Source organism: Marmota flaviventris, chromosome 2 (genome assembly GCF_047511675.1).
Source record: "Marmota flaviventris isolate mMarFla1 chromosome 2, mMarFla1.hap1, whole genome shotgun sequence".
Taxonomy (NCBI): domain Eukaryota; kingdom Metazoa; phylum Chordata; class Mammalia; order Rodentia; family Sciuridae; genus Marmota; species Marmota flaviventris.
The window spans coordinates 113,472,347-113,486,885 of record NC_092499.1 but is presented as its reverse complement, the minus strand read 5'-3'; the positions used below and the strand labels follow the sequence as shown (position 1 = coordinate 113,486,885).

The 14,539-nt window shown below is 39.8% G+C and overlaps 1 protein-coding gene across 25 annotated transcripts in view; it reads right to left on the bottom strand.

Moving 5' to 3' along the window:
* Positions 1–14,539, bottom strand: part of Map2k5 (mitogen-activated protein kinase kinase 5) — a 253,918-nt gene that overhangs the window by 71,069 nt on the left and 168,310 nt on the right. For 9 of the 25 annotated variants that reach the window (XR_011706695.1, XM_071608419.1, XM_027924031.2 and 6 more), the window contains one exon: positions 13,068–13,097. The exons of 11 other annotated variants lie outside the window; for them this stretch is intronic. Coding sequence is in view for 10 of the 14 variants with exons in the window: in XM_027924031.2 (XP_027779832.1) it covers positions 13,068–13,097 (30 nt within the window). In the remaining 4 variants the exon portion in view is untranslated. Of the gene's footprint in view, positions 1–570; positions 612–13,067; positions 13,098–14,539 lie in introns of those variants that run through there. 5 more of the 25 variants (XM_027924085.2, XM_027924079.2, XM_071608420.1 and 2 more) reach the window with 2 other exon arrangements.

Below are 14,539 nucleotides of genomic sequence, written 5' to 3'. Positions count from 1 at the left end.
GCAAGGAAGATTATGTCATGGGCCTAGGCTCCATGTATTACTGCATTTGTAAAAAACCACCATACATTTGACAACATTGTTTAGTCTGCTGATATCCTGATAAGCAGCAACTGCAGCCAGTACACGGTACATGTGGCACAAGGAAGGGCAGACTCTTTGAAATGGTTACATATAACCTTGTTATATGTTAACTAACATGTACCTTACTGGCTTGATTGCAAATGAAATGCAAAATAGATCTAAAGAAAATAAGTCATGGATGTAGAATGAACAGGACTAAGTTTGACTATTGTTCCAGAGTTTTAGCTCATTCTTTTCGTATTGTGACATGTGTAAATTGGGTTTCAATAAACCCAGGAGCACTCAGGAGGAGATGGTGATGTGAAAGCTGGTTCAGCATTTTTCATTTCTGTTTACAAAATAACTCTTGGTTCAGACAATATGTTACATGGATGCATTTGAAAAATGGCCAGGTAAAGCAGCCACTCTTGGGTTTGCAGCATGGATGCGTGTGGGTGGAGTCTCACCTACTCAACGCACAGACTTCTCACCACTCCGCAAACCACTGACCTTAGGACGGCTTCATCACTTTCTGGTGAGAACACTGAGGTCTGAAAAGAAACAGGGTCAAACAACTAAGAGGAAAAGCCAGGATAAGAACTCAGGTTATCCATTCGTCTATTGAAGGGCATCTAGGTTGGTTCCACAGTCTTGCTATTGTGAACTGTGCTGCTATGAACATCGATGTAGCAGTGTCCCTGTAGCATGCTCTTTTTAGGTCTTTAGGGAATAGACCAAGAAGGGGAATAGCTGGGTCAAATGGTGGCTCCATTCCCAGCTTTCCAAGAAATCTCCATACTGCTTTCCAAATTGGCTGCACCAATCTGCAGTCCCACCAGCAATGTACAAGTGTACCCTTTTCCCCACATCCTCGCCAGCACTTGTTGTTGTTTGACTTCCTAATGGCTGCCAATCTTACTGGAGTGAGATGGTATCTTAGGGTGGTTTTGATTTGCATTTCTCTGACAGCTAGAGATGTTGAGCATTTTTTCATGTACTTGTTGATTGACTGTATGTCCTCCTCTGAGAAGTGTCTGTTCAGGTCCTTGGCCCATTTGTTGATTGGGTTGTTTGTTTTCTTATTGTCTAATTTTTTGAGTTCTTTGTATACTCTGGATATTAGGGCTCTATCTGAAGTGTGAGGAGTAAAGATTTGTTCCCAGGGTGTAGGCTCCCTATTTACCTCTCTTATTGTTTCTTTTGCTGAGAAAAAACTTTTTAGTTTGAGTAAGTCCCATTTGTTGATTCTAGTTATACACAATGGAGTATTACTCTGCATTAAAAAATGACAAAATCATAGAATTTACAGGGAAATGGATGGCATTAGAGCAGATTATTCTAAGTGAAGCTAGCCAATCCCTAAAAAACAAATGCCAAATGTCTTCTTTGATATAAGGAGAGTAACTAAGAACAGTGTAGGGACGAAGAACAGGAGAAGAAGATTAACATTTAACAGGGATGAGAGGTGGGAGGGAAAGGGAGAGAGAAGGGAAATTGCATGGTAATGGAAGGAGACCCTCAGGGTTATACAGTGGAGGAGGTAGAGAGAGAGGAGGGGAGGGGAGGGGAGAGGTGGGGAGGGGGGAGGGTGGAGGATGGGAAAGGCAGCGGAGCACAACAGACACTAGTATGGCAATTTGTAAATCAATGGATGTGTAACTGATGTGATTCTGCAATCTGTGTACGGGGTGAAGGTGGGAGTTCATAACCCACTTGAATCAAAGTGTGGAATATGATATGTCAAGAAATTTGTAATGTTTTGAACAACCCACAATAAAAATTTAAAAAATAAAAAAAAAAAAAAAAAAAAAAGAACTCAGGTTAGTGCTCTGTGTGTAACTGGGGTAGAAACCATACAGAGAGTGACTTAAATTGAGTGTGCCATTTGCTAACTCCCATCCCCTCTGGTTACTGAGGAGGCAGAGATCTGTCCAAAGGGCAGGGGTGGAAGGGAGGCCTCTGGCCAGGAAATTTGTTTTGTTTACAGTGTTTCACCAAACTAGAACAAGACTCAGAGTCGTGTTCTGACACGTGTTCTCTAGAACCAGAAAAGAAAAACAGACAAGTTTCAGTACCTACTTTGGTCCTTCCTCCTCTAAACCCAAGGCCCAAGATTCTTCCCCTTATAAGGCTGTTCCATTTCCCAGTTTTTCTTCCCTTCTCCCCATGGTGGTCACCATCTGCAGACCTTGATGGTAGAGCACAAGAGTCTACACTTAGCTCTAGTTGGTTGTCTCAGTTTCCCACAATTCTTTGGAGGTGATACCTTAGCTCTGTATATACGCTGCCCCCTTTTCAGACTCCTAGGTGTCCCTGGGGCTCTTTTCTACCTAGTGTATTTTGGTAATCTCTAGTTCTAAATCACATCAGCTCTGTGTTCCTTTTAGGCAACTCATTGCTTTTTCAATGAACTTAGCTTGTCTGTTTTATTGGCACTAAAAAGGGTTGGGTTCTTAGCATCATTAACATTTTAGTTGAGAAAGAATTCCCAAACCCCCAGGCATTAATCCAGAACTGTTAAACATCTAAAAAGTAATCTGTGCTCAAACAAAGCACGGCCAGGTCTGTCCCCTTTTAACTTGGATGCCAATGAGCCCAGAGCCCCAAATCTACCCAAGTGTTCTATGCTGAATGGTGGTAAGCAAAACTCTGGAGTACAATAAAAGCTGGATGTCTTTGTTGATGCTGCTACTACTGCTGTTGAGGACCACTTTTTCCCCAGGGATCCATATCCAGCCAGCAATTACCTGGCAGGCCTAGAGCATCCTGGGAGAGTAATTTCCATCTCTGTAGACATACCAGTTGGAGGCAGTACTTGAATAGATGGGTGTGTAAAATAAGATGGCCATTCGGGCTCAAAACCTCTGGGTACCTCATCTCACTCTTCTTCACTAGCCTCTAGAGTAAAAAATGAGACTGAACTGAGAGCAGGAGACAGCCTGCCCTGCTGCTCAACACCTGGTAATCATGGGAATCATTTAGTGGTTTTAGAGTAGATCATTTTAACATCTTTTTGTATCCAGGAATTCAAGAATTCCATGAAGTAACAGACTGCCGCACCAAAATCAAAGCGAAGAGTGGAAGTCTTCCCAATCACAGAGTCAAGAAGGAGAGAAGATGGCAAAATTGCATCTATAAGCCAGACAGGATGTCAAGTTTACCACTACAAATTTCAATCTTATTCATAAGCTAAACTGATTATTTAAAAATTATAAAAGAATCGTAGTCCCTAGTTACTGGACTAAAAATGACTATATTCTGCATGCAATTTTATATATTATGATTGTGAATGACAAATTATGACTCAAAAAAGAAGGACTGTAAAAGGAAGGTTCTTGTGGGATCAGAAAAGTAATTCATTTTAGTCCTACCTGTGTGAGACATGGTCATATATTTTCAGAGTTACATAGGTAAATCCCTAAAGTACTTTCTGGAAATATAAATAATACTATTATTACCTTGCTCTTGTTTACCACCTTATATTTTTCAAAGAGTTCCCTTAGGCCCTGGCTCATTTGGTCATGACAGTTCCTCCCCAGGTCTAGCAAATGGTCTAGCAAATTGTCAAGTCAAATTCATAGAGGGTGGTAAGGAAGCTTTCAGAGGCACGTGCCAGCTGCCCTCAGGGGCAGGGACCTTGAGATGTGATGACTTCCAACCTCAATGGCTTCCAGGGATCTCAAAGGGATTCAGGGAATCCTCCAACCAACATTCTTTATCTGGTCTCCGCTATCTGTGCCCATGTCCATCCCGATACACTTCCTGCCTCCTCTCCCACTCTCATTCCCCTTTCTTACTACGGTGCTGCTTTAAAAGTTACCTAGGGGAATTGCTAAACTGTCGGTAGACAGAAGAGTAATGACAGTCATACCCTATTTAGGTAGAGTACTGGATGGATGTTCAACACAACATCCTATTTTAGATCTTTACCTCTCCCCAGCTGCACCTCCTTTTGATCTTAATGTCTCTCTTCTCTAACAATCTTCTGGCCTGAGCACCTGAGCTCAAGCATCTTCTACCTGTGAAACTTTCTTGGCTTCCTCAAGTGAGCTGACTGCTCCCATCTCAGCTGAGGCCAGTGTCCAGCTCCTGCAGGCTTACTTTTACATCACCTGCCACCTGTTTGTTTTTTCTTCTGACTGGGCTGTACTCTTTGAGAGCAGGGACTATCTCTGTTTCATTCTGTGCTCCCAGGGCTTAGCATACTGCCAGGCACAAAGTAGGTGCTCAGTGACAAATAAATGTCAAATTGAGATGTATGTCAGACAATAGCTTAGATGGTGCTATAAAGCCAAACCAACCTTGGATTGGTACTTTACAAAAGATAGCCCTAGGGCTGGGGTTGTGGCTCAGTGGTAGAGCGCTTGCCTAGCACATATGAGGCACTGGGTTCAATCCTCAGCACCACATAAAAATAAATAAAGGTATAGTGTCCATCTACAATAATTAAAAAAAAAAGACAGGCATGGCTGACCTGAAGTACCCAGACCTCAACTAAGGTAGTAACACATAATTTACCATTAATGGAAAATTGCTAATTTCTAAGCAACCTATACTTTGGTGATAATTTCTCTTCCATTTCTGCTCTATTCTAAAGACAACCTAGGAACTCATTTCCTGTCTTTGGCAGAGGCTAGGAAAATAAATTTATGAGTCCTCTGGATAAGTTTCAGGTAGATATTGGGAGAAAAATTTGTCACTAGCCATTAAAATAATTCCTCAGCAGAAGCAAATGTGTGTAAGTGAACATGTTCATTATTACTTAAATTTTACCTCTATATTTTATGGGACATAAATCTGATTTTATGGCTTGAAATATCAGTGTATTTTAAATGTACATATCCTAAACAGTGAGGATAAAAATAGACGCTGAATTGAAACATGTAGGCTCTTGTTTACCACCTAATATTTTTCTTTAGGTCAAAAATTGCACGCATGTGGCTTTTGCCCATTAAAGGTGAGTATCTAGAGTTTGTGTCAATGATCCCCCTCCACCACTTTTTTTTTTGTTAGAGATCTCACACAATACACTGGCTATTTAAAATTTACTTAAATCCTTGATGTTCTGAACTTGAAAAAGTTCATGCAACAAGGAGAGATTCCAGATAACCTTTTGTCAAAGAGGGCAAACTTTGCAGGTATGTTGCAGTTCCAGACATATTCAGTATATTAAAACATAAAAAGGATTGTAAGGGTAAAAGAAATTTAAGTTAAAGCGTAAAAGTTAAAGGGTAAAAGACCGGGTATTGTAAAGTTTCTAAGCTGCAAAGTCTGAGTTAAAGTGTAAAGGATTAGGTATTGTTAACCTGAAATTTCTGTAGCTGTTAAGACAATGCTTGGAACCGCCCAGTAAATATTTCCCCTGACTGCTTGGTTGTTTAATAACTGAAGGGCTCTGTGTGGTCGCACGTAGGCATCGCAGGGCCTAAACCAATCAGTTTGAATGTGTACCCTGCTTTAGAACTGACCTATCACCCCCGCCCGACCTGTTCCCGCCAATGAATGAACTAATCATGTTTAGGAATTGTAGTATGATTTTCCCGCGGTGTATGATGATTTGTTAAAGGAGACTGTGATGTATGTAAAATCCCCGCCCTCCCCAAAAAAGTGTACTTAAGCAGTGCTCAGCCCCTGCTCGGGGCTCTGGGCTGCCCTCCCTTCTTGAGCGAGCCTGCCTGGAGCCTCAGCGTGCTGAATTGGATCCTCAATAAACTCCCTCCTGCTTATTGCATGAAGCTAGCCACTTGTGGTCTCTTCCTCCGACACTTCGCCGGACCCTTACAGGATAATATCTAGGGCTGGGGTGTAGTTTATTGGTAGAACACTTGCCTCTCACATGTGAGGTGCTGGATTCGATTCCCAGCACCACATAAAACTAAATAAATTAAAATAAGGATATTGTGTCTATCTACAACTAAAAAATATTTATAAAAAGGTAATATCTATAGTTTAAACTTAACATTGAATGTAAAACAATATTAAATACTGATATTAGGATTAGTGACAATATGCCAATCAAAGGCTTTTAAAAAACAAATAAAATTCAGTGTAAAAGTCCTAGTATTTTGAAAATTAGCATCTGAAAAGTGTTTAATGTTTTAAATAGTTTTAAGAACACAGGCTTTCTTTTCTATTATTAAAAAAATACTCTATCTCAGGCACAGTTTATTCCTACAAAATAAATGAATGTTTAAAAGACAATCTGTCAAGTGAAAAAAAAAACACATTAAAATAGCAGGTTCTAAGCCAAGTTAAACAAAATATTTTCTCCTTGAAAAGCTGCTTACATTCAAATGAAAACAGGGCAAATTTGGTCAATAATATAGATTGCATATAATAAAAAGGACCTTAGATCATGTTAATACAAGGATCAGAAAGCAGTAAATTCAATTAAAACCACCCAATTATTTAGCAAACTTTCAGATACAGCAAATAAATTAATCTGTTTTAAATGAAAGCACTCAGATAAGTAGCTTTTTGACCTCTGAGTAAGTCTCACGAGCAGCACTGTGAAGCAAGAGTCTGCTGAAACCAGTCAAAGTCCCCAAATCAAACACATGGTATTAGTAGTCAAAAAGCATTTACAAAACATACTTCCTTGGTTAGTAGCAGGGGGTTCTGAAGCAAACGCCACCTACAGTTCCTCTCATACTTTGATATACAGTGTGTGTATTGGGGTGTGTGTGTGAATGCACACTTCTCCCACCCACGAACAGTCAGGTATCTTGGTTTTAACAACAGGATGTTTTCATTTCTGCGCTATGTTGTGGAAAAAGGCAGTCCTTCACCATTAAAAATGCCCGTCTTTCACTTAAAATCCTCTATTATCTACTAATGTTTAACTTGTAATGAGATTTAAAAATGCCTCTTTATTGAGACAAGTAATATGTCATCATTTTGCTCAGCTAACAGCCCTGACAGGCCTGTCTCCTTGAGTTAAGAACAGTAGATCTCTATTTCGTACACTGGTGGCAAAACCTGGTGAATAAATGAGAATTAGCCAACTGGCAGTAAAGATTTCTAATCTCTAAGATTCCAACTTTCCTTTTACCTTAGTTTTAATTATTCTTTTTGGCCAGATGATATATTTTTTCAATAAAGTGATCTTCTCTGTATGTTGCAATAATTTATTTGAACACCATTCTTATGCATTTTTAACAACAAAAAAACACACCACCATTCACTATTTCTCTTATCTTTTTGATCCTTTTTACTACTTATCATCTTCTTTATTTGAAACAGATTTTTAACAGATAATCTTGATCATTACAACAATATCTTGCTTGCATTTTATTCAAATAATTCTTAAAAACAGCTTAAAAAGCCGTTTGGAATAACATCAAGCTTGCCATCAATCAAACGAAAAAATTCCGCTGGCGGTTGTATAAACATCAGATCAAGTCTGATGTCTTCAAGGATTTCAGAGTGAACCATAAAAAACTCCATTAACTTCTGACAAAGAATGCAAATTAATCACAACATGGGGTGAAATGAAATTAAAGGCTCTTTTCTAATCAATGACAAGGCAGGATGAAATATTTGTTACTCTCTCTGCACTCAGGCTGCCTAGGATGCTTGCACTTCCCTTGCAAAGCCCCAAGTGTAAGGTGTGAGCACAGATTCACCCACGGTGGCTCTTCAGCTCTCCACCCTCTCCCCCCCTAGAGCTATCTGCTTACAAGTCCTGGAGATTCACAAAACACACTAATCATCTGAATCTCAGGTGCATCCAATTTGTTATTCACACTCTCCCATGCCAGTGAAAAGCCTGGCGCAGACAGATGCACCAGGAACCCTAAATGACAGTTTTGGCCTCCGGAAGTACGATCACTACAGCAAAATCTAGTACAGCCTCCAGGTGAAATGTCTGGAGCTCCATATGGAGCAGGGAAAATTAACAACAAGATGAAAATCACTGCAGCAGCAGGGAGTCGGAATTTTTGAAAAAAAAAAATGAAATTTAAAGATGAAGAAAGAGAAGTAATAAATTAATGGGGTGTGAAAACATTCAAAGCTTTACAATACCAGGGGCACTATTTGCTCAGATTTTTTCCCTTTTTTTAACTTCAGGTCATTTTGATGTAATTTATTAACCAAGATCAGGAATTGTAGCCAAAAGAGGAACAATATTTTTATACGTGTAAAAGTACTTTAAATACATTTGTATCTGTATTAGCTTTGCTTTCCTGTGGCATCTTGCTTACCAAATTCCCCAGTGCCAGTGCGGACACATCCCCTGAGAAGACTCCTTAATGGATTGACTATCATCCTAACACAGGGCCCTGCTGTAAAGTTTGAGTGAAGGATGACAATTTTTAGCAGGCAATCCTTTTTATTTCTCCTAAATATGGTGTCATTAAACAAACCATTGCCCACCATCACGGTTTTGAAGTCAACTGAATCTGGATCTGTGTGACTCACCACACACAGCTCCAGTCCTTGTCCAGAGTTGCACATCTTCCCACATTACCATTAAGCTAAATTGTTCAAGAAATTGAGACATCTTTGTAAGATGTTTAAAAAAGCAGTTTCTCATAATCCTGTTGTAGAAGATGCTTTATAGGCACCCAGAATTAATGGTACTGAAGTCGCCGAGAGTTCTCAGGCCGTCTGGATCCCCCTGTCACTCTACTAAATACATGATAAGAAAAGCAAAAGGGCTCTAGGGAATGGCCATGTCATCTACAAGCACAACCCTCTGGTGCCCAGCACTCTCCACAGGAGGCCAACCTAGGGCAGGGAAGGTAAACTAGGAGAAGGGGTTGGTGGGGCTGTGTGGATAACAGAGACCTGGTAGGAACAGCCAATCAAATTCAGAGGTCATGAAGCCAGTAGTGGGGTTTAATTGCTTCCAAGCCCTAAACTCAACTACACCCATTCTTCCCTCAGGCAAGGTGCCTGGCCTCTCAGCACTGCAGTCTTGCTCACCTGGAGGCTGGAAAGAGTGGTTCCCTGCAGGAGGGAGGTATAGCCTGGGACAGATACAGAAAGTGCTCAGGAGCTCGAGGTAGGAAAGGTGCTGGATGAATTCATGATGCCATTGTTCATCTTCTTAATAAGCCATAGTAATAAACTGCATTCATAGTGGCCCCCTAACCTCTTTCTGTGGAGTCCTAAACTACGCATGTCCTGAGGGTCTAAAGGAAACTCTAAGAAACACCCAACCCACAAAACAATGAAAATAGTATCTCAACAAAAATCCAACCCTGTAACTTATATGTTGGTCCCAGGCCACTGCCTCTTGCTAATATCTTCCCAACATCCTTCCCTTATCAGCCCTCTCACCGTGTCACCAGCGGGAAGAAGGGCTGCTAAGGATGCTGTCAGCGGCACTGACACAGGGCAGAGGGGAGGACGTTCTTTTTTTTTTTTTTTAAATATTTATTTATTTATTTATTTTAGTTTTCGGCAGGCACAACATCTTTGTTTGTATGTGGTGCTGAGGATCGAACCCGGGCCGCACGCATGCCAGGTGAGCGCGCTACCGCTTGAGCCACATCCCCAGCCCCATGGGAGGACGTTCTTGAAGCTTGCTCCTCTCCCAGGATTCCCTCGGCTCACTTTACTCATAGCTCCAGTGACGGCTCACAGGTTGCTAAGAACATCCTTTGGCAATCTTCTCTTGGTAGCTGGAAACTCTGTCGTGTGTTGCAGCCCCACACTAGGGCCAAGATGGAGGCCCTTTGAAACTTCTCTAAGTGGTTTAATAGCCATAATCTCATTTGGTCAGCGTGCTCCTCCAATCAGATAGCAGAGGTGGATTTCGCAGGACTCTCACTTTAGACAAGAGGAAACCAAGGCCTCAGGACTTACAAGGCAAGAATGGCAGCTGTGGTGAGTTTGTGGTCCAGATGGATTCTAATGCTCATCTTCTGCCTCCAGGTCCAGCTCTTTCCAATGGGCTACTCTTCTCAGCTTGCCCCTAGTGAAGAGGCTCAGGTCTGGCACCTTGAATGCCTTTGGGTTTAGAGCAGCAATTCCATGTCACTATCCCTAGCCCAAGTACACAGGGATTCAAAACTATGTTACCTTAACAATACATGAAAAGCTTTTACGTTCAAGGACCTGCCTAGTAGGCCATAATTAGGATGGAGTAGTCCTTGAATTGGTAGATGGCATGTTGCTTTGATTCTATGACTGCTTTGTAGTGAGTTTCCTGTCATTAGAGGTATTCAAACAGAATGTGAATGTTTGCTCTTCAGAGATATTGTAGAGAGGTTTGATTCCACGATGTCTGAGATCCCTTCCAACACTTAGAGTGTATGATTCACTCCTGCCTACTGCACTTGGGATTCAATGAAACCAAACTAGTTACAGTTCAACCGTGAGCAATCAGCAATTCTGTTGGCCCATCTTCTAAGAGGAGGTAGTCTCAGAGTGCGTGGGAGTTCCAATAAGACAATGTAGGCACTTATATTTTCCATATTTTTGTCATACATAATAATGTGACTCACTGTTAGGTATCCATGTACGCACAACATAACAATATAATTTGTTCAAGATCGTTCCCAGTACCCTTCCTTTTCTCCCCTCCTCTCTCCACCTGGTCCCTTTCCTCTACTCTACTAGCCCCCCTTTGCTTTTCATGTGATTCCTTCACCTAGGACAGGAGTTTGTGAGGGCATTTTTGTGTTTTGTTTTTGGTCCTGTGGATTGGTCCCAGGGACACTTTACTATAGAGCTACATCCCCAATCCTTTTAATTTTTATTTTGTGACAAAGTATCACTAGATTGGTCTTGAACTTGTGATCCTCCTGCCTCAACCCCCAGGGTTGCTGTGATTACAGGTGTGTGCTGCCATGCCTGGCTAGGAAAGCATTTGTAAAGTACTTTTCCCAACTTTCCCTTGATAGTATAAAACCTGTAAAATAAATGCCATTTTCACCAAAATGTAATAAAACACCCAAACTTCTATTGAAAGATCTGGGAAACAGGCCTGACGATAGGCTCAAAACTACTTCTATTATTTGAAATAAAAGAACCAACTGGGTGACAACATTCTTTCATAATTTGGGGAATCCAGTTCTTTTCCCCACTCTGATGATAAAGGTATTGCTAATTAGGGAGTTCAGCATATTAGAATTTTCCAACTTCCACGTGATTGATCCAGTAAATGCATACTTAAGACATTTGGGAAACAACACTGCAAAGGTGTGCAGTCTCTTCCCAAATCTGACCATAGCCTTCAAGGGCTTCATTTGTCAAGTGCAAGGGCAATCTACTTCTTAGACTTGTCATTCACCAAATCTTGCTGAATAACTACTCTAAACAGGAATCTCAAGAATATAGCTACATTTTCAATTTTCAGAATTTTTATGAGATGGCTTTCAAGTTTTTTTTCTTTTCCTTTTTTTTTTCTTTTTTAATATGGCATTTTCTAGTTTCCCTTTATTACTTTTTTTTTGGGGGGGGACTAGGGATTGAACTCAGGGGTGCTTAACTACTGAATCACATTCCCAGCCATTTATTTTATAATTTTTAAATTTTGAGACAGGGTCTTGCTAAATTGCTTTAGACCTCACTTAAGTTGCTGAGGCTGGCTTTGAACTGTGATCATCCTGCCTCAGCCTCCTGAGTGACTGGGTTTACAGATACACCTGGCTTAGGTTTTCTACTAAGATGTGTTTGAAAGATACATCTTACAGGTCCTCTTCTGTTCATTTTCAAAATTTTACAGGATTACATAAATTGGCCAAACAATGAATTGTTTAAAAATTACTGACAGGATAAGAGTCTTACCAAGATAAATATTCTAATGAGCTATAAATCCTGAAAATGTGATTTTAATTTGATGGGCTACCTAGAGTTAAGCAGCAAGGCTGTAGACACTAAAATCTCACTAAATGCTAGATTAGGAGCGCATGCCAAACGATTGCATTTTAGATTCTCTCTTTAAGGAAAAGATTATGTTTAAACAAAGAAGCTTACAAATTCAAAAGTGAGACTAACACTTCTGGACCTGACAACTTGGACAGTTTCTCTCCCACTTATCTGATGACTTTAACTGTGAAGGAAAAAGGATACAAAAGAGACATTTCAGTGAGTGAAGGATCTTTAAATGTCCACATGGGTACCAGGAAAATTTGCTTAAAAAGAGATAGAGAGAATGCGCCCCCTCCTATTATTCAATAACCACTGTTTGTGATGCATCTGCATAATCTAACCATGCATAAATTAGTATGTGTAATACAACACTTATTTGCATAATAATAGCAAGTTAATAGATGCTTAAAGAGCAGAGACCAATACCACCTTTAAATCAGACATGCCTCCAGGCACTTTGGCCTGTACAGACCAAGATGCCAGAAAAACAGTGAGCATCAACCAGAGGAAAACAGTCAAACCATTCATTTTTCATCCCTCTCGACATTTCACTTATTTCCCTCCACACACAGGGGAATTATTTTCAAACCACAAAATAGCATTATATGTTAAGTGTGAGCACCCTCCTATAGTAAAAATCTTAAAGAAATTAAAACAATGCTAGTAAAATGGACTGTTTTTTTTTTCTTAGACATGTGGATAGGAAGAAGCAAAATCTAAAAAGAATTATGTTCAAAATCAAACTCACACAAAATTGGGGGCCTATTTGCCTTGCAAAAATAATGACTTCAATTAGACATTTTCACCCTTCTTCTTAACCCTTTAACTCAAATAATTTAATTGAATCCAAAAATCCCGAAGAAAAGGGTATCAAGGAAAGACTGGACCCCTCCTCCAACCCTAATGTGAGCACATGGTACCGGGCAGGATGAGGGAAAAACATCTCTAATGTCACACAAAGGAAGATGATCGCTGTCAACCTTTAACAAAGGGGAAAAAAAGTCTGGAGTTTAAAAAAATCAAAAATCAACAGAGACTTCTAAATGACTCCTTTAAGATATCACTTTTCAATTTAACAGGACAGATTTATTTGTATGTGGCTCAAATGTTCACAATTGCTCCCTGCACCTTCATACATAGGAATGAATGTCACAGTGGCAAACGGCAGTAATGAACAATCTTACCTGAGGATATGGAAACCTCCCAAGAGCAAGCTGGGAAAGGAAATAATATTTGTCTAGTTATAGATTTGCATGCAGGGCAGATCTCCTTAAAACAGACAAGTACTAAATTTCAGAAATGCATCTAGCAAATACAAAAGGCTCACAACCTCAAATGCACAAACTAAATTATTGCTGTAATTACATTACAAGCTGTATTTAGAATGGACATTTTCAATAGACAATGTTGCATCCCTGATAAAATATTCTAATTTTAATAACTAGACATTACCCTTATGTAGTTTCTCTTAGGAATATTCTCAGCTCTGTGGCCATTATTTACATTTACATGTGTGCGACAGTTTCTTCTACACAGATATAAAACTCTTGGCTTCTTCTCTGTAAGATAGGAACATCTAATTGTTTCCAGCCCACAGCTCTGCAGTGATCAGTTTTTTTGTGTAAATGAAGGGCTGCAGGAAGTGGGAATGGGCCAGGTTCTGAAATGAAAAACCATGCTATTATTTTCATACTTTTTGTTTGTTTTATTTGGTCCATTTTCTATCCATACATAGAGGGAAAGTGCTACCACTTGTGTGAAAATGGCAATTTAAAGATTGTGAAGTTGGAACTTCAGTCTAAAAGTGGTAAAGGGAGCTTAGAGCTTCTGGATTAGCTCGACTCGTAAACTATTCTCTGTTTCTGAGCCAGTCACTTAATTTTGGTCTTTGGGTCCTCACCTGGAAAAACAAAATGATTCCTCCAAGACAGGGCTGAGATAATACGATCACATTTAACAAACTCATGATAATCTATGTAAGGAAAATAACTACATTCAAAGTAGAATCACAATATCAGGGAATTTTAAAGCTGGAATGGATCTGTATCAATCTTCTTCACAGATGGGACTTCCAGAGTCCCACTAAAGCAGTTCCTACACAGTTAATCAGTGGAAACCTAGGGGCTGACCCCAAGACTTGTGACTTCATTCAGAGTTCTTCCCAGCACATTATGCTGTCTTTCTAGATCTTGAGAAGTTGAACGCTTATTTCAAAAAAAGGAACATTGCTTAAACAATTTTGAACTGTATTTTGGAATTGTGTTTAGAATAATTTCACGTAACACAAGGACACCTACTTCATTTTATGAGAACTGCATCTTGGATTTAAAATGATGTCCCTCAGTTTTTTGATTGCATAAACTATTTGTAGACTAATGGGTAAATGATCTATAGATATTATCAAAACCAAAAGTTATATGCAAAGAACAAATACTTTGTTATTTGCTAAGGATAAAAATGAAGATGCTAAGGTTTTCAAAGTTCCAAAACCAGTTTGAGCAATAGCAATATAATAGGAATTAACCATATGACCTTGTAAGGTGACTATTTTGAGAGTGTCACCACTCATTTGTGTGTGTGTGTGTGTGTGTGTATGTGTGTATGTGTGTCTGTGTGTTGTGGAACACCTAGTGTCATTACTGATTTCTTATATCCA